The sequence below is a fragment of the Cantharellus anzutake genome (assembly GCF_015039405.1).
Source record: "Cantharellus anzutake strain C23 chromosome Unknown EI90scaffold_6, whole genome shotgun sequence".
NCBI lineage: Eukaryota > Fungi > Basidiomycota > Agaricomycetes > Cantharellales > Hydnaceae > Cantharellus > Cantharellus anzutake.
In genome coordinates this window covers 136,152-152,260 of record NW_024066956.1, presented here as the reverse complement: position 1 = coordinate 152,260, position 16,109 = coordinate 136,152, and the positions used below count along the sequence as shown (strand labels likewise).

At 49.2% G+C, this 16,109-nt stretch overlaps 7 protein-coding genes across 7 annotated transcripts; 1 reads left to right on the top strand and 6 right to left on the bottom strand.

Moving 5' to 3' along the window:
* Positions 1 to 1,997: 1,997 nt before the first annotated feature.
* Positions 1,998 to 3,600, bottom strand: EI90DRAFT_3037014 (Alpha/Beta hydrolase protein). Its single transcript, XM_039058743.1, has 3 exons — positions 3,151 to 3,600; positions 2,878 to 3,064; positions 1,998 to 2,757 (listed from the first exon to the last, which is right to left on the bottom strand). Exons 1-3 carry the CDS (start codon positions 3,249 to 3,251, stop codon positions 2,104 to 2,106), a joined length of 942 nt encoding a protein of 313 aa, XP_038921134.1. The 5' UTR covers positions 3,252 to 3,600; the 3' UTR covers positions 1,998 to 2,103.
* EI90DRAFT_2250063 (uncharacterized protein) lies at positions 3,394 to 4,310 on the bottom strand. Its single transcript, XM_039052759.1, has 3 exons — positions 3,891 to 4,310; positions 3,699 to 3,776; positions 3,394 to 3,614 (listed from the first exon to the last, which is right to left on the bottom strand). The coding sequence occupies exons 1-3, from the start codon at positions 4,145 to 4,147 to the stop codon at positions 3,536 to 3,538; spliced, it is 414 nt and encodes a 137-aa protein (XP_038921133.1). The 5' UTR covers positions 4,148 to 4,310; the 3' UTR covers positions 3,394 to 3,535.
* Positions 4,284 to 5,397, bottom strand: EI90DRAFT_3143974 (protein-tyrosine phosphatase-like protein; the record flags this gene model as incomplete). Its single annotated transcript, XM_039065076.1, has 6 exons — positions 4,284 to 4,450; positions 4,513 to 4,597; positions 4,648 to 4,693; positions 4,752 to 4,843; positions 4,905 to 5,154; positions 5,300 to 5,397. 6 exons carry the CDS (start codon positions 5,395 to 5,397, stop codon positions 4,284 to 4,286), a joined length of 738 nt encoding a protein of 245 aa, XP_038921132.1.
* Positions 5,398 to 6,449: 1,052 nt separating this feature from the next.
* On the bottom strand, positions 6,450 to 7,756 carry EI90DRAFT_2249931 (uncharacterized protein). The gene is made up of 7 exons (XM_039052758.1): positions 7,489 to 7,756; positions 7,405 to 7,426; positions 7,329 to 7,345; positions 7,083 to 7,256; positions 6,877 to 7,025; positions 6,740 to 6,819; positions 6,450 to 6,678 (listed from the first exon to the last, which is right to left on the bottom strand). The coding sequence occupies exons 1-7, from the start codon at positions 7,499 to 7,501 to the stop codon at positions 6,630 to 6,632; spliced, it is 504 nt and encodes a 167-aa protein (XP_038921131.1). The 5' UTR covers positions 7,502 to 7,756; the 3' UTR covers positions 6,450 to 6,629.
* On the bottom strand, positions 7,329 to 8,348 carry EI90DRAFT_2250153 (uncharacterized protein). Its single transcript, XM_039052760.1, has 4 exons — positions 8,083 to 8,348; positions 7,875 to 8,002; positions 7,405 to 7,820; positions 7,329 to 7,345 (listed from the first exon to the last, which is right to left on the bottom strand). Exons 1-3 carry the CDS (start codon positions 8,176 to 8,178, stop codon positions 7,559 to 7,561), a joined length of 486 nt encoding a protein of 161 aa, XP_038921130.1. The 5' UTR covers positions 8,179 to 8,348; the 3' UTR covers positions 7,329 to 7,345; positions 7,405 to 7,558.
* A 350-nt stretch (positions 8,349 to 8,698) lies between these two features.
* Positions 8,699 to 12,878, bottom strand: EI90DRAFT_3151052 (uncharacterized protein). The gene is made up of 27 exons (XM_039065698.1): positions 12,675 to 12,878; positions 12,594 to 12,612; positions 12,527 to 12,533; positions 12,387 to 12,462; positions 12,036 to 12,307; positions 11,711 to 11,981; positions 11,604 to 11,648; positions 11,508 to 11,551; positions 11,442 to 11,457; positions 11,282 to 11,336; positions 11,110 to 11,224; positions 10,987 to 11,048; positions 10,888 to 10,926; positions 10,717 to 10,808; positions 10,604 to 10,641; positions 10,521 to 10,539; positions 10,412 to 10,461; positions 10,335 to 10,349; positions 10,225 to 10,264; positions 10,126 to 10,169; positions 10,048 to 10,062; positions 9,946 to 9,980; positions 9,834 to 9,883; positions 9,662 to 9,744; positions 9,454 to 9,593; positions 8,869 to 9,392; positions 8,699 to 8,798 (listed from the first exon to the last, which is right to left on the bottom strand). Exons 1-26 carry the CDS (start codon positions 12,805 to 12,807, stop codon positions 8,891 to 8,893), a joined length of 2,277 nt encoding a protein of 758 aa, XP_038921129.1. The 5' UTR covers positions 12,808 to 12,878; the 3' UTR covers positions 8,699 to 8,798; positions 8,869 to 8,890.
* A 1,004-nt stretch (positions 12,879 to 13,882) lies between these two features.
* EI90DRAFT_2248939 (uncharacterized protein) lies at positions 13,883 to 15,085 on the top strand. The gene has a single exon (XM_039052757.1). The coding sequence runs from the start codon at positions 14,053 to 14,055 to the stop codon at positions 14,794 to 14,796; it is 744 nt and encodes a 247-aa protein (XP_038921128.1). The 5' UTR covers positions 13,883 to 14,052; the 3' UTR covers positions 14,797 to 15,085.
* Positions 15,086 to 16,109: the final 1,024 nt, after the last annotated feature.

Here is a 16,109-nt window from a genome sequence, read left to right as displayed (position 1 = left end):
GATTGTGTCTGGCAATCCGACCTTGCGTATGTACTTGTGTGTGACCGGAGTAGCGTGGCCACGGCTCTGACGCGAACCGCCGAAGCCTCTGAATTCCGGTAAAATATATACCCTTACGACACACGTAGAAAAGAGAAAGACCGATATCCATCCATTTTATGCGGCTGAGGAGAAGTTGCGGAGAAGAGTTTTTGGTCAGCAAAGGACTGTGAAACCCAACCAGGGCGCGTGCCAGGCGTGTAATAGTGGATCCTGAGGAGTGATGGCAGTGTACATGTAATTGGCATTATGTAAGGTACTGAGTGGAGAACCTGCGTTGACCAGTTAAGGGACTACTCCTTACTGGTCAACCGCGTTATATACACGTCGTGTAACAGATCCTGACTAGGCCAAATACGAATGTGGTCTGCTCGTAAACTAGGCTGGATATCGGGCGAAATGCGAATGGACGAGATGGAAACCCATGGGACATGGGACATGAACTAGTGGTCGTAATCCTACCGTACTAGACCTGCAAACTGAGTGCAATGACCGTCAACTATGTTATCGGCTTGGCAACTAGAGTACTCCAGCCCGAGGTTCGGCAACTTTTCAGGCTCTGCTTGGAAGCGTACAAACCTTGTTTAGGTGTGACAACTAAGTCTTTTCTCATGGCGACCGGCGGTAGGTCACTTTTGGAGGCAAAATATTTCATTGGTCCGTTTTTCTTTGATTGTGGGGTGCGGCATCTGACACCCCATCATGTTACCAAGGTGTCCCTGCAGAATGGGACAAGTCCCAAGGTCGCCATATCCGGCGTCCCCGCCGGTCTTGTACACAAATAGTAATTCCGCTGTCGCAAAGGCCCGGAATAACTTTCCCCCATGTGAATACAGCAACTGCTCGAGGCTTTACGAAGATATGAGGACACGTACAAAGAAGACGCAGAAGGGCGACTCAGATGTCAGCGACCTTTTGGAAGGTTTGGGCAAGTGTGTGTGTGTGGGCACGTTACGGCCGGAAGTGAGTGAAGGACATTCCGACTGGGAGGCTCATTTTACCTTGCCATCTAGATGGGTGCAGTGGAGAACTCGGGTTTCATTCGTTTCTGCCATTACCTAACCGATCTGGCATCGCAGAAATCTATTGCGTGATCTCGATGGGTTTGGCGATGTTGAACTATTATCCTCGGCAAGATTGGAGCAGCCAGCTTCCTATATAGACCCATGGTCCCGGTTTCAAGGAAATAGCCCAGCAAGGAACAAGATTCCTAGAAAGATTCTAATTTCCACTTCAAGTAGTGATGCTATTTGGATATTCCATCTGACCCCAGATATGGATACTCTCCCATTTGCACGCGGAGGGCGTAGCAAACAACAAATTAGCATACCCCACTCACAACGAAGAGAGCATAGGTTCCAAAGAGGGTGGACTGTTGGCTAGATTGTTTGTCAGTGCTCTTAACAGTTTGATTGGAGTGTGGTGCGCTATATTGGAAGCCGTCTCTCCTATTTGATCACTTCTCGAACTAATGGCGTTCACTTGCAGTTGGCTCTGCATTTAAACATGCCAAACAAACAGCAATAGACGGAACGGCTGGGTACGAGCCTGCCAAATTAACCAGTCCCATCGACTTCCCAGTTTGTAGTGAGACCTCCAAGGTTAATACAATATAATCGTCTGCGTGATCATTCCACGTTGCACGGTTATTGGTTATGTGCAATGTATCACGGAACGCCGTACTGTCGTACGTGTCGCGTGTGGATCGTTCTTGACACCTCAAACCAGTGTTTTGGTTCTAATCCCAGTAAAATGCATATTTCCGCGAATTGGAGGAGGAACCCGAGTTTGGTTGTTTGACATTACCCATGATATGAAAATTTCGTGATGAAGATTTCGTGATGAAATCGGGCCCAAACATTGCGAAATGGAGATCAACGTTTGCGGGGAGAGATGGCCTAAAAAAAATACTCGCGACCCTTCTACCTGATGTCCCAAAGAACCCATGCGTTTATATCCCAAAAAAAAAAAACCCAATTGGAAAGGAAATGAAATGAAATGTTCGTCCTCAATCGCCTCCACATAAAACCCCTGGGGAAGCCCATCAAGCAAAAGGAGAATCTCCTATACATCCGTTTCACTTGACCCATTGAAATTCTCGATTGTCGTTTTTCGGCTCACACTGCCGGTGCGTGCCACAGTTGACCTGGGTGTCAACGGAGCATACCTGCTATCCAACCATTTCGCCAAAACGGTGCGTAATTCTTTTCTGTGCTCGGGCTTCCGCCATAAATGGTCGCCTCCCTTGACAGTATAGACCGTGAGACGCCCGCCACCGCTGCTTCTCGCGTTCCTGATGGTGCCTGACCCTGATGAGGTAATACTTTGAGCGACCGAACCGATACTGCTCGACGACGGAGTGCGAAGATGCCCTGAAGTGGTCGAGTCGATTTCTTTCGGAGAAGGTGAACACGGATCCGAGGCATCGAATTGGACGTCTTTGATGCGTTTCAGCTCCTCTACCCAGGCCTCGTATTTGGAGTATTTCGTAAATTGATCGGCATCCCCGTGTATCACGAGCACGTCAGAGCCTGGATCTCCCAGAAGCTGTTTCAGAGCATTTGCATATGTCCCAGAATGGAAGAATGTGAGGAACCAGAGCACAGAGAGCGGGTATGATAACAGGACATGGCGAATGGTGAGATCGGGCGAGATGTGTGGAGAAAATGGTAATCGGAGGGGATGCATTGTTACCGGTAATGTCCCAAATGAATAACCCTATACGTGTTGAAAAAATAAAGATAAAGGTACGCATAGGCGAACGCGTGAGTAAGCAATGGTTCGCATCATTCGGGTAGGACGCCCGGCAACTTGCATTGCACGGAGAAGGACACGTACAAGGAGGAGAATTTCAGTTACTTGTTCTATCTCCTTCAGAGCATACTGAACGACATCCCGTAAATCTTGCGATTCGGCTATGGCTGTGAAGGATACACTCCCGCCCGAATGGCCAACACCCCTTGAGTTATACAAGATGATGTGCCAATCACGCTCTATGAATGTCGTTACGAGCGAGAGAAGCACCCTGAAATAGTGGCCGGTACATCAAGACAGTAGAGAGATCGATTCAGGAACAGAGTCAGCGGCGGACATTAACGTTTGAGCGCTTACGGATCGGAGGAATTACCCCCTGCACGACCCCATGGGTGGAGGAATACCGCCAATCGATTGGAGCTGCGAGCGAGTGGATTGCTAGGCTCATGGAATGTCATGGGCGAGACAATGGTTGTCTCAACAAATGCCGAGCCGTCCTCTATCGGAAACTCGACCAGCGTTTCGCGGAAAGGTGGACCTTGCTGTCTACGGTTGGCACGAGCCACCTGAGTCCCATTTCGAGTCGTGGAGTGAGGGAGTTGGGAGGAATACGGGAATTGGCAAACGGCATGCCACGAGAAATGTTAAAATCCAGTGTCAGAGACGAAAGGAGGTGGAGAGAGGTGTGCGTACAGGCGTGTGTGGGGATAATTGTTCATCGTCTGGGACACCAAAAAGATCATTACATTTGAGAGCATTGAGCGGCTCGGCTGAGGCGCTCTCTGTCGATGCACTCGTTCTGTGCCGTACTGAGGATGTTTCTGGGCGTGAAGTCATAGGAGGACAATCAGAGCGTCGTTTAACGCTGGATAGGAAGAGGTTGGTAGCAGCGAAAGAGTCGGTACCTTTCGGGCTGGAGATGCGCAAATTCAGTCGTTATTGGTTTTCGAAAACGGAAATTGCCTTGAATGGTAAATGGACACCTTCCAGATTTTTTTTGCAGGACATGGACGCAAATGACCAAATGTCGCAATGGATGGCATTGCAAGACAAAGTATTATATGTTACATAGCCCAGTCGAGACTAAACCCCCTCACCAGGAAAATCCTAAAAGAAGGCGGGTTCGCGCCAAGCTTAAACAGCTGTCTCCGGATGAAGAGTATACGCGGTGAATGAAAGGGGTCCAAGATATCGTTATACAATGAAGAGAGGATTGCATGTGAGAGATGGGATTGGGAAGGGAAAGGGAGAACAATGAACTATGGAGTAGGGTGAGGAATATTACTGTTGGTAAGAATGCAGTTGCTACAGGCAGACACATGCAGGGCGTCCTGTTCAAGGGTTTTGGAATCATACGCCCATGCGATTGAATGAGAGATTATAAAATGAGGAGAACAGCTAGGGTGATACGAATTGTACAGGGGTAAATTGGAAAGCCGGCTGCTTGCTGGATGTGCACAAAATGGGCAGTAGCAGTGACGACTACCCGTCTATTGAAGATAGCGTTCGTTAAGCCGGTGAACTTCACGTGCTAGATATGGCCAGCTTAAGCGTGCCCCGATGTACGTTTCCGGGGGAACCCCCTGGTAGGCCGCTTTCTCCTTCGCGCATTCGATTTCCCATCCAACGAGATTATAGAGAAGACGCATATTAGGTTCTGGATGGAAAAACATCAGGCTCATGCTTTTTGGTCATCAAGGACGGCCTTTCAGCACGCACGAATCAAGATGCTCAGACGACGCGAACGAACAAGGAGGTACGCATCTACGAGGCTGTACCTGTGGTACTTCATCACGTACGCAATCTGCCAGACCTCTGTCAGTTCGCTACTTTATTCCGTCGGGATGTGCTTACGGTGACGGTCGCGCTTCTACTGACACCAACTCGGCAGTGGACAAGACTAAAGAATGTCAAGGTCAGCTGAGCGGAACAGAGAAATGGGGAGAAGTACAACGCACACTTTACCACCACCAAGTCGAGCCTTCTCAATCCAATCGGAAATAGGCGCGAATTGGGGCCTGAGACTATCGATACCATCGTCCGATACTCCCTGTTGAAGTGAAAGCGGATAAGTAATGAGTATCACACGATCCGAATAGAAGTTTCGTTACCTTGATGTCCAAGACTTTAATTCTACCTTCCCTTTCTTCGATCCACAGGCTTCCTTGCCCATTTGGGCCGGTCCCTACAACGAATTGCGAGTCGACATTGCTCCTTTCAACGGTCCCCAAATTTACGTGAGTACCGGGCTCCATGAGAGCAGGAACAGGGCACACTGGTGGAACGAGTGCACATTCCCCAACGGAGACAACGTGAGTGATACCAAGTGCGTGAAGCATGTACGCGTTGCTCGCGTGATTCCTATTGTGGTCAAAGTTGATCAGGCACAAATAGAAGAAAATGCCATGCGGCAGTCACTCCCCATGAGAGAAGATGCGTTCATTGCCACCCCGCGATTGGCCGTGAGGCAATAAAAGTGAAGAAGGAAATGAAATTTGTCACTTACAAGTTCCCAAGATACAGGTGTGGCAAGACACGGCTAGGGAAAGATCCGTCGAACCTCGGATCTGTAAACCACGCATTGTGATCGATCCGCGAAGGCATCGAAATCGGAGTCGTGAGGGCCCTTGCCCGGCCTTGAAGAGGAAGAGGCTTCGAGTCGCTACTTGCGGGAGGCGTGCCTGGAACGCCGCTAACCGGTGCAATGCTCGGACCGAACTGCGATATAGGATCGGTCAATGCACCTGCAGCAACTGAGGCCATCGATGAGAGACCAACTCCAAAGACGGGTGTAACAAGACTAAGACTCCCACTTTTCCAGCTGCTTGGACCCCATTTACCCCATCTATTGCTCGCTCCGCTGCTGCTCGCTCCGTTGGAATCCGTCGGGACATGCCCGCTGGTAACCGCGCCACCGTCGCCATTCGAAGGTTCGGCTGTATCACCCCCTATCGTACCATTCAAATTCCGAGTAGTGCCCGTGACCCTGGGATTCCGGGCAGTTACGACATGCCCTTCGGCCTGAGCGTTTCTCACCTCTGCAGCGGCAGCAGCAGCTCTCTCTTTCTCCCTTCGAGCAAGCTTTTCCTCTCGGCGCCGCTCGGTATCGGCAGAACTAAGGGCGCTCTCCACCCGTCTCAACACACCTAAATCACCAGGGCAGACGAAAAAGCTTCGTCCACGCTCGATTTGTAATTCGAGGTATGCCTCCGGAAGCGAATATTGTTTGATACGCATAAGGTAGGAAAGGCCCAGCACAGAAGTTTCCGTGTACCCATCAATAGAATGAAGGAGGATTTTTAGTGGGCGGCTGTGGGACATTGGGGGTAGCGGCTGGTAGTAATATGAGGAAGTGAGGGATGAAGATGATAAAGTCGCAGATAGCGACCCTCGTCTTTTAGTAGCGGATAGATTACCGTTCTGTGGAAAGTGCATGTAGTTTTTGGGGTCGGCATAGCGCGACAGGAAAGCGAGCATGTTGAGAATTTGGGTAGTAGTATGTGGGTTTGACGAGGGAGAGGAAGGAAATGCGAGATGAATTATGGAGCTCGGATTTGGTGGGGGACGCGGTTGAATCGACGGCGTTGAGGGACGTCTCGGAGTAGTAATCTGAGAAGATGACCTCCTCTCCCCGTAAACCGGCGGAGAAGCCGAACGAGATCGCACAATCGTATCACGAGATGAGGAACGAAGAGGAGAACCAGTATGGACATGAAGGTTACTCAGACTTAACAGTGTGGGACTGGATGGAGAAGCGCTACGGTTTGACGGAGACAATGGTTGAGGTGAAGAAACTCTGGGGGGAGGCGAAGCCACCCTGCCTGGAGAAGTTCGGTTCACCCAAGCCACGTCCAGTCTCGCAATATGTTCTTCGGCATGTCGGAGGTGAGCAGGTGTTGGGAAATATGCATCATCACGGCATTCAATGCAAATGTCCCATCCTTGCGGATTTTGGGACGAATCAAAAGGATCGATCTCCGCCAAAGAGTTAACGTCCGCCAACGGAACATCCGCAGTATTACCTAGCTGATTGATTGGGTCAATTCAGCTTCATCTATGCGTATCGAAATGGAGAGAACGCACCCAGAGATTATCACAGATCTGGGTTGCTTGAGTCAATTGCCTCATTTCCTCCTTTTCGCGTGCCATAAAATCTATGTGATGAACTGGGTTACCATTGGTGTCCAGGGCGACAAGATCAGGATAGTCGCGCTCAAAGACTTCGAAAGGATCTACACGGCGGTGAATCGGCGGTCATTGATGGTGACGCTTAATGATAACAGACGCACCAGTGATGACAAATACGTTGTAAGCGAGAGTGCCGTTCAAGAATCCCCCAGAAGTCCTTCCGGCTTCCAGAGGCATGCCCTGATTGCGCTCAATAGCTTTGGTTTCAATAGCCTGCTTGATTCGCTCAGCATAATCGCACACCGCACGTGTCGCGCCATTAGGGGAGTACAGTACTACAACGGAAACTCGGTAAGATACTATTTATGGTGAACCTGCGATGAGGAAGGAATCGACCTATGTCTGACAGAGTAGCGTATATGGGCTAGGTCGAAGAAAAGGAGATGTGAGATATAAAATGCATTGTGCCATGATGCTACGTACCACTTGTGTGCCGAAGTTACGACTAGTGGCCGGTACATGAGAATCAACAAGCAGCAAGCACGATTTGGCGGATGTGACGCTCACAGAGATATGCCATCAGGAATATGAGGCTTGACGAAAACAGATTCAGTGAGCAATAATATCTCAGGCAGTGTTATACTCGAAACGAGGCGGTGTGACGAAGACCGCGGTCGGCATGGTGGTGGCGGAGTGTTATTGGTCTCAGAGGGTGGACAGGATCGACTTTCGGGATTCGGCGCATCGGACCAAAGGGAAGTAGCTGTGGTAGAAGCAGAAAGAGGAGATGTCGAACTTGCTGTAGAAGATATGGAGGATGCGTGCTGGCGTCCATGGCTCCAGTTATTTTCGGTAAAATCCTTGTACACGGGTGCAGGACCGTCATCTTCGTACATGAGCTGGTCAAGCTCAGAGTCGGATGAACTGGAAGAGTCAACTTCAAAATTACCTACGCCCTCATCATCCTCCGCGGGGCACGCGACCGAAACGAGGCCACGATAACGTGGAACGCTAACCTGCGGAGGCAGGCCCTCCCGAGCACGAGCATGGGAGAAGAAGAGATTTTGGGCAGGATTGTCGCCTTCCAAACCATGGAGGAATGGGAAAAGGACAGAATCGTCAACGTCTTCAAGATTGTAGGCATGCTGGATTTTGACGAACTGTGCCGCCGTCAATGTATAAATGGGAGAATGCGGGGAGGACGGTTGTGTAGGACGGGAAGGGAATCGAGGAAACCTTCGGGGTAATGCAAGCCATGGAGCCGCGAGTCCGAGTCCATCGTGGTGGAGGACATCGAGGAGAGAGTTGCTGCCAGAAATCTCACAGCGCCAGGGTCATGGGCGTAAGTGTTGATTGGGTTCATTGAATGGCGGAAGCAAATGGGCATTCAGCCATTCATTAAGTCTTGGATTCCTTCAAACCGCTCCTGAAGAGGGCTTCTCTTGAAAAATGACCTCTACCACATAATCGCGCGAACTTAATGAACGATAGGCAGGCATGGCAGCTGGCCATCAGCGAGACTAACGATCACTTCTTCCTGCACGACAGCCACCGACGCACAACTTTTCATCCATCCTAATTCGCCTCTGGGATCATTATGATGACCCTTCCCACTGCATTCATTGATACCATTTCCCAGGTCATTTGTACAACCAGGACTCAAGGCAGACGATTCTCAGCCGCATCCTGTTCACACCGACATATATCAGGAGATTCTTGCCGAATCAAGCTGACTCAGGCCGTGTGCCCTCCATCGAAACAGTGCCAACGGACCCGTCTCTCACAAATAGCATAGGTCCGACTTTCAATTCAATTCCATTAGTATACAGCACGCATATTGCCAGCACAAGACACCAGGGCACTTGATGAGAAGTATCCTAGAAAATATGGATGAACGTTGGGACTAGACTCTCGGGCATGCAACCACACTGCATCGGAACCACTTACCAGATTACCTCCTGTGGCTTCTTTACGCTGCTCCACGCGTCTCTCTCGTAAGACTGAGCAATAACGCCTCAATCCGAGTTTGTCGCTCCCCGAGCTCCTTTATCTGATCATGGACAATGATAGGGTTCCTCTCCGCAACGAGGTTCTCGATCCGCCTGAGAGTGGCACCAAGATCGCCACCACCAGGAGCAGCAGAACCAGGTACATTGTAGAACGCATCATCCAAGGGTCTTCGCCTCTGCGAAAATGATCTCGCGAGGGGGCTTTCTGGAGCACTGAGGAGGCCCGCATTGTTCATGTCCCGTCGCCTGCTTCGAGACCGGCGTCCAGTGGGTGTATGGAGCGGTCCTCCTACGCTGGAAGTGGACGGAGGGTATTGTCCACGTGGAAGGTCCTCGTCTAACCCATCAAATTCGATAATGGTCTGTGCCTCATTCGGAATACCATCCCCTTCGTCATCCTCTTCGTACTCAGCTTTGAGAACGGCATCCAAAAGATTATTTGATCCAGATCCTGTCAATGCGCTGAGTAGGATTTGCAGGTTATCCGAAGCCAAGCAAGGACGGCACAAGGTCTTTCACTTACTCAAATAGCGCCACGCTCTTTACCCCTTTCTGGATGCTGTTGTACACTGCCGAGGCAGCACCCTTGCCTGAACGTATGAGGCCGCGTTCAGGTACTACGTATCGCTCATAACATGCGATCGCCAACAAGATAGGGAATGACTAGCAGCGTGTTACTCAATGCTTATTACCGCACCCACGTCACTGGGTAGGTCAGGAATCTTTCTCACCGTAACACGAATCATGAAAACATTCGCTGTATGTAAAGTCCGCGGCGAAACCCACCAGCCCAGAATGTTCAATATGACATAAGCTGATAGAAGAATAAATGTGCCACGCCCGCCAAACAACCCCACATGAGTAAGTCCTGACGCGCCGCCGTGGCAAAGCAAAAGTACGAACCTGCAAGATTGAATGGAGGCAGATACGAAAAGACAGCATCTGCTTTGACGCTAATAAGATTGCAGTGATACCATCAGAGTTCTTAACACTGGTAACCACGCTCATCGCTCACCCCTCAAGTGTTGCAATAGAGTACTGGAATAGGAACTGATAGGAGACAAGAATCAGCTGAAAAGCAACAAACCCGAGATCTTCTTTTGATCATGGTGCTTACTTCCTCTGACGCGTGCTGAAACACCGATCAACAATTGAAATGCTGGATCATTCCAAGAATGCCCGCACTTGCGCTCACCTCGTTAATCCTGGCAAATGTGTTCGAGAGGATCGAGATGAGGACTTCGAAAATATGCCACGTTAAGGGTCACGCCCGAATATCCAAAGATGAACCCACTCGTAATGAGTAACGTGTTGGAAAGCGCTGCGAAGATTACCTTGTAACACGGGGAATGTGCGCTATGAGTCTTCTAAACTGGTGGTGTCAATTGAACAGGAAGCCTTTACCATAAGAATTGGGCCCTGGGAAGGAAGGAGCAGTTCATAAATTGGGGTCTGCGGCATGGGACAGCAGGATCACATACGAAGATAGGATGGAAGCTCTCGGCTTGAGTGAAGCTCAAGTAAGTGTTCCCTGCCATGTTTGGCCTATCAATAGGTGCACGAGGCATCATTATTGCAAACGTCACGGACCAAACCATATTTGAACCATCTAACACGTATTCGTGGTCCACGCCCGTCAACCACTGCGACCTCGATTAATAAAACAAACTCACCAGCCACGCAATACTCTTCACAGGCCAGCGATCACCAGCTACACAGAACATCGTAGAAATCAGAGCAGAAACATCTGGGGATCGGTTGTTGAAGATCTAGATGCTTCGCTTACCCAAATTGTGCAGAGTATACAGTAAACCCGAGAAACTTATTGCCGCAATTCCAATAAAATAGATGAAGTCAGCCACCATACCCTTCAATGCGCTAGGCATAGGTCGGAACATAGAAAGAAGTTTAGTACGGATAATCATTAAGGAGGATCGACGAGGAAAGTTCCACCGACAGGACAACAACATTATTGGAGACTGCAAAGAAGGCTAGCCTGAATGCGATTGGATGACTTGCTTAGTCTAGAGACCTCATAAATTGGCTATTCATCTACCTTGGGAACAAGAGGCATGCGCCACACGACAAGACATCAAAAGCCAGATCAGAGTACCACCCCTAAAGTGGAGCGATGGAGTTTAACAGGGCTTCTAGACGATCACATGTCGTGACTGCTCACATCGTGATGAGTTATGCCCTGGACTCGAAGGCCAAGGTATGTGAGGAACAAGGCGACTTTCGGGCAGTTGAATAACTTAACGAGAGGTGCTGAGACGGGCGACGTACTGAATACCCTGTGTAACAATGTGCATTTAATGCATAGGCAAAGCAGCCAAGGTAGGGCAGCTTACAGGTCGAACCCATTCCAAACCTGTTGATTCACCCGAGGAGAATTACTAATTGCATCTGACAGAGACAAAGGACGGATCTCACACTAGCGATATATACTGTGTAACGATGATTTCATTGCGCTTATGATCATGGCAGAGGCCGATAAGCCAAATCACATACCGGTCCATCCGTATTCCTTGAAATGACCGTAAGTAATTTTCAGGTTCAATCCAATACCACCCCTACCTGCGAAGCGGCGAATTCATCCAAAATGAATCCAAAAACAAACACTAATAATGTAGTAATTGAGCTGGATAGTCGTTACTCATCCATGCAACATACCAATAAAGATGATTTCCATGGTCGTAAATTTAGTCAAATCCTTGTCTTCCATGAACCATTTGACCCAAGTCAGTCAGGAGCGAGCGGAGGGGGGAACCAGGACGAACTCGATAAACACAACACGAACAAAGTAAAAAGAGCCGCAAAGTTTATGAACTCCAAAATGGAACGATACCGCGGTACTCGCAATCGATAATGGTCGAGTAAGGGTGCATCCCCAGGGTCATAAAGTGTGATCTCCCGCGATTTCCAGTTATCCTTGACGAGGGCATGAGTGCTAGGGAAAGAAAAAATGATACGACCCATCCAGATATCGTTCACGACATTCTGCACAAGTGGCGAAGCACAAAAGCTTTTGGACGAAGTTGAAATGGCAGCCTGTTTTTCATGAGCACCGGCCGCACCGACAAATTACCATGCCAAGTGACACACCTCAAGAGCACTGCTCGGATCATCTAGATCATCCTCGTCACCTCCCATCTCGCTTTTGACCTGTTCATAAATGACGTTCGGAGCACCTCGCAACGGGTTCCAAGCATGTGTCAACACAGCAGCCAGCTCAATCTGATTCCTTGTAAAGCGACGCAACAGCTTTATCGCAAGCAGTTCGCATAGTAAAGCACGGGTTTGGATGATGCCAGCAAAGGCGATATTATTCTCCGCTTCGGAGAGAAAATGCGAGCGTGCAGCTAGAGAAGCATAAACTGGCATTCCCCACAAAAATGTCGAACGAGAGAATTATTGAGCGAACGCAATTTCTCGAAATTGGTCACCGACGCGTACCAACGGCGGGGTTGTGCAACTTTGCATACTTGACAACCAACGGACGAACCGTCGTGAAGTTGACTTCAAGAGCATTCTACATGCCATTCATCTCATTTTTATTTCTTTCGGCGCGTGGCGCCATGCATACGAGGCCTTACCAGTTGACTATTCCGCAATATGGCACATTTAGGCAAACCAGAGGCGAAGGAGATACTCTCGACCTACCCCCATGTAAGACTTGTATCTTGTCATAACCATAGCATTCATTAACAGGCCAACTGGTACGCAGAACCGGATCAAACTCACCGATGCTGTTCTCAACGTCTTTTCTCAAACTATGGATTAAAGGATATACGGAATATTTGCTGAGCGCCTCAGAAGTAAAGTGATGCACGCTAGGAATCCCCTCCAGATCACCTCCAGCCATGAGATTCTGCATTAGTTACTGCCACTGAAGTTCGTTGTGGGGAATTGTATTTCAGCAACTTGCTAACACGTGTTTCATCATCGTCATATGGGGCATTATGTAATGGATTTTATGTGATGTATCCCGAAGTGGAATTGCCTGTGCGAACTCAAGGTAGATTCGGCCAATTACCCCGCATTGTTTTCATAGCTGAGATAGTCCGCCATGATTACTTTTGGTGAATAACCAAAATTAGTCTGGTAATCGACCATTTACCATCGCTTTGATGGTTTTTTGGAGCATAGTATTTTTCCAAATCGAAATTATAAGTCAAAAAAACCAATTGTTCATGGGTACTTGACTGCTTCCACCAGAGCAGCTCGTGTGGGCGCATGAGACCATCGTATTTCCACTTCCTTCATCATGAACCGAGTTCCAAGATGTGCCCCACCGGCATGCCACTGGGACGGAGTCGAAGCGCGAGGCGCTTAAGTGTTGAGTGGCGTATGTCTCAATCTCAATCCCTTGAGAACCATTTACATAAAGGTAGTAGGCTAGTATTGCATGTAATCTGCCTGTTGTGTGCCTGTTGTGTGCCGTCTTCTGTCGCGGTCGAAACCGGTCACATAAACTCCGGACGTTGCCGACTATAACTTCCTTCAGCTGATCATGCATGTCCAATTGACATCGGACCCACATAACGCGTGCAGCTACATCTCGTTTCCTTGGTGCTCTGTTTTCTGCACCTTGGTCCACACTTCACTACTTGCTATTTCCAATCCAGCTTTGGCATCACGAAAACACGATCCTGTGAGATCGGTTTATTCCAATAGAGGCTGGTAGCCTGCCTATGAGATCAATCTTAGCGATCCAATATACATTCCACTCTTTTGTCATAGCCATATCCACTTCCACACTCTGGTCCCATTCTCGTTGAATGCGTGCTCTGATGCACCATTGCTGTCACTCTATTGGCACTCCTTGTGTATCCCTTACGCATGAACGTGTTTTCGGCGCGTTTTAACGCACCTCCGTCCATTAATGTGCAGGAAACAGCCTACTTTGTCCAGGAAACTATTATGTCTCTTACTTGCTTCCTAGCTAAACACTGAGCCTCTAGACCCACGGACGTGGAAAATACCATCACCCTGTCCTTAGGAACCAAGCCTCTACGATTTATCCAACCGGAAAGTACGCATACTGTCCCCCCTTTCCACTTCGCTGGCTTTCTATTTCAGGAAGAAACAGACAGCCCTGAAGCGACCAGAATTCGAAGTGATGGGATTGGCACCATCCAGGCCACGAAATCATCGACGCCAGCTATCTCTGCAGCACCCACATGCGTCATTCCCCCTTATAGTACCAATATGCCCGTCTGCCCTCCGATTTCTCGATTCTCAGCCTCGTGCTGCGAACGAGTGCTCATATATGAGCTTCCCGACCAACTGTCAGTCTGATAAGGGGTTTGCTTGGTATATTCAACTTGTTCACGATATTGCTTTGTGTTCAGCATGTCTGTCATCATGTCAATTCTTTTTAGAATTTCCCCTGCCACACTCTAGCCATCGTGTCGCCTCAGCCTGGCCGAACTGTTCACTCATCAGTTTCTTGTTTGGTTTGCCATTGCCTTGCCAATTCCGTCTATACCAAACATCTAAGAGTGGCCAGAGCTTGAGATTGGCCACCTCTGCCGTTCAAAGATGGGCTTTTGCGGCCATCTCCATGACAGCCCTTCAGTGCTATGCAAGAGAGCCCAAACCCAACCTGTCAATGGCCCTGGCGCACCCCCCCACCCGTCCGTTGCATGACTGCCATGAGAGTCCAAACCCACCCACTGCTTACTTTCACTGCTTCCCATCACGTCGTTGGGATCCGAATCACTTTTCATTGCCGCTCAGTCCCCATCCATCTCCCGCTCATTACTCAATTCCCATGTGTCCCTGGCTTGCCGTTCAAGTCAAGGTCATTTCAATCATTTTCTCAATCATAATCCCTCCAATTTCGCATAATACTGACCACTAGAAGCGGCGTCATTTTCACTATATTATCGTAAAAATTGTCGTAAATAACTTTTTGTCAATCAAAAACATCGTAAATAACCAAATGCACCATGGTAAATTGACCGTTATACGATCGTTATCGTGGTCAAAAATGATGAAAATATAAGTCATTTTAATCGTAGTAAAAATGAGAGCATTTCTACCATCTTTTAAGTGCCTTTTCACGCAACTCCAATGCCCACTGTGGATGTGGGCCAGAGGTAGATGGCTCTGGCGGCGCGCAGATCAGGGGAGTTCGGGAGGACTCACGACTGAATATAAATTGTGGTGAGCCAGAGAATGGCATGCCTCTTAAGTTTATAGAGCAGCGCAAAGTAGCGATCACGCAGCTGTCGATCCGCACGGTGGCGAGTCATCCTTGGCCTCGGGGGTTCTTGTGGGGATCAAATACAACAAGGAAAACGGCAGTAGCGTTGACGCCATCACGAATGTCGTCAGGGGAGGGGCGACAAAGAAGTTGAAACTATCCCCAAAACAACAGTCCAAAAGTTTTAATAGCGGCCCTCCACGGTGGCACGTCGGGCACGGGAGCATTCAAAGATGACGCGTAGGTCATCAGGCCAACCGTTAGTTGCATGGACCGACAGCAGGGGAACGCACAAAGGGACGGATTGCAGTGGTGCTCACATGTGCCATTTCGCCTGGGCGTACCCAGCGCTAGTGTCTTCGCACATACCAGCAACTGTCCTCAAGCCGTGCTTGATGCTCCCAGTACTTGTTCCTTTTGATTTTTTACCCCCTAAATCACCGTAACGAACTGCACATTTATTCTGGCACGCAGGAAAGGGGTAGTAGTACGGCTTGCAGAAGACAAGGTGCACACGGTCCACGCTCCGAAACCAAGGCGGCAGTTTCTCCAGAACCAACCACCGCAAAAAAACAGGGGAAGAGTGGTACGAGAGTGCATCTGGTGTCAGGGTAGTATCGGCCTAACATCTGAGCTACACGAGATCTCTAGACGCTCGACTGCCACGGGATATCCACTTGGACCGACGAGAAAAGAGAAAGAAATGATTGACGAATGGCAGAATCAGCTAGCCTGGCTATTCTGGGTGACATTGGTAATAAATCCTCGAACCCTAAGTACGCGTGCTGGGATCGGATGAAGAGGTGCGGGAACGTCTGATGAGGCCTAGTTGGGTTAAGCCCGATAAGAACGTGCGAGCTGTTGATACGTAGGGATGCGAGGCGAAGCGAAGGGGTCCTTCCGAAAGATCTAGTATAGAATCCCAGCGCAGTAGCCGCGCAGACGGAAGGCCGATAGAAGCCCTCCAA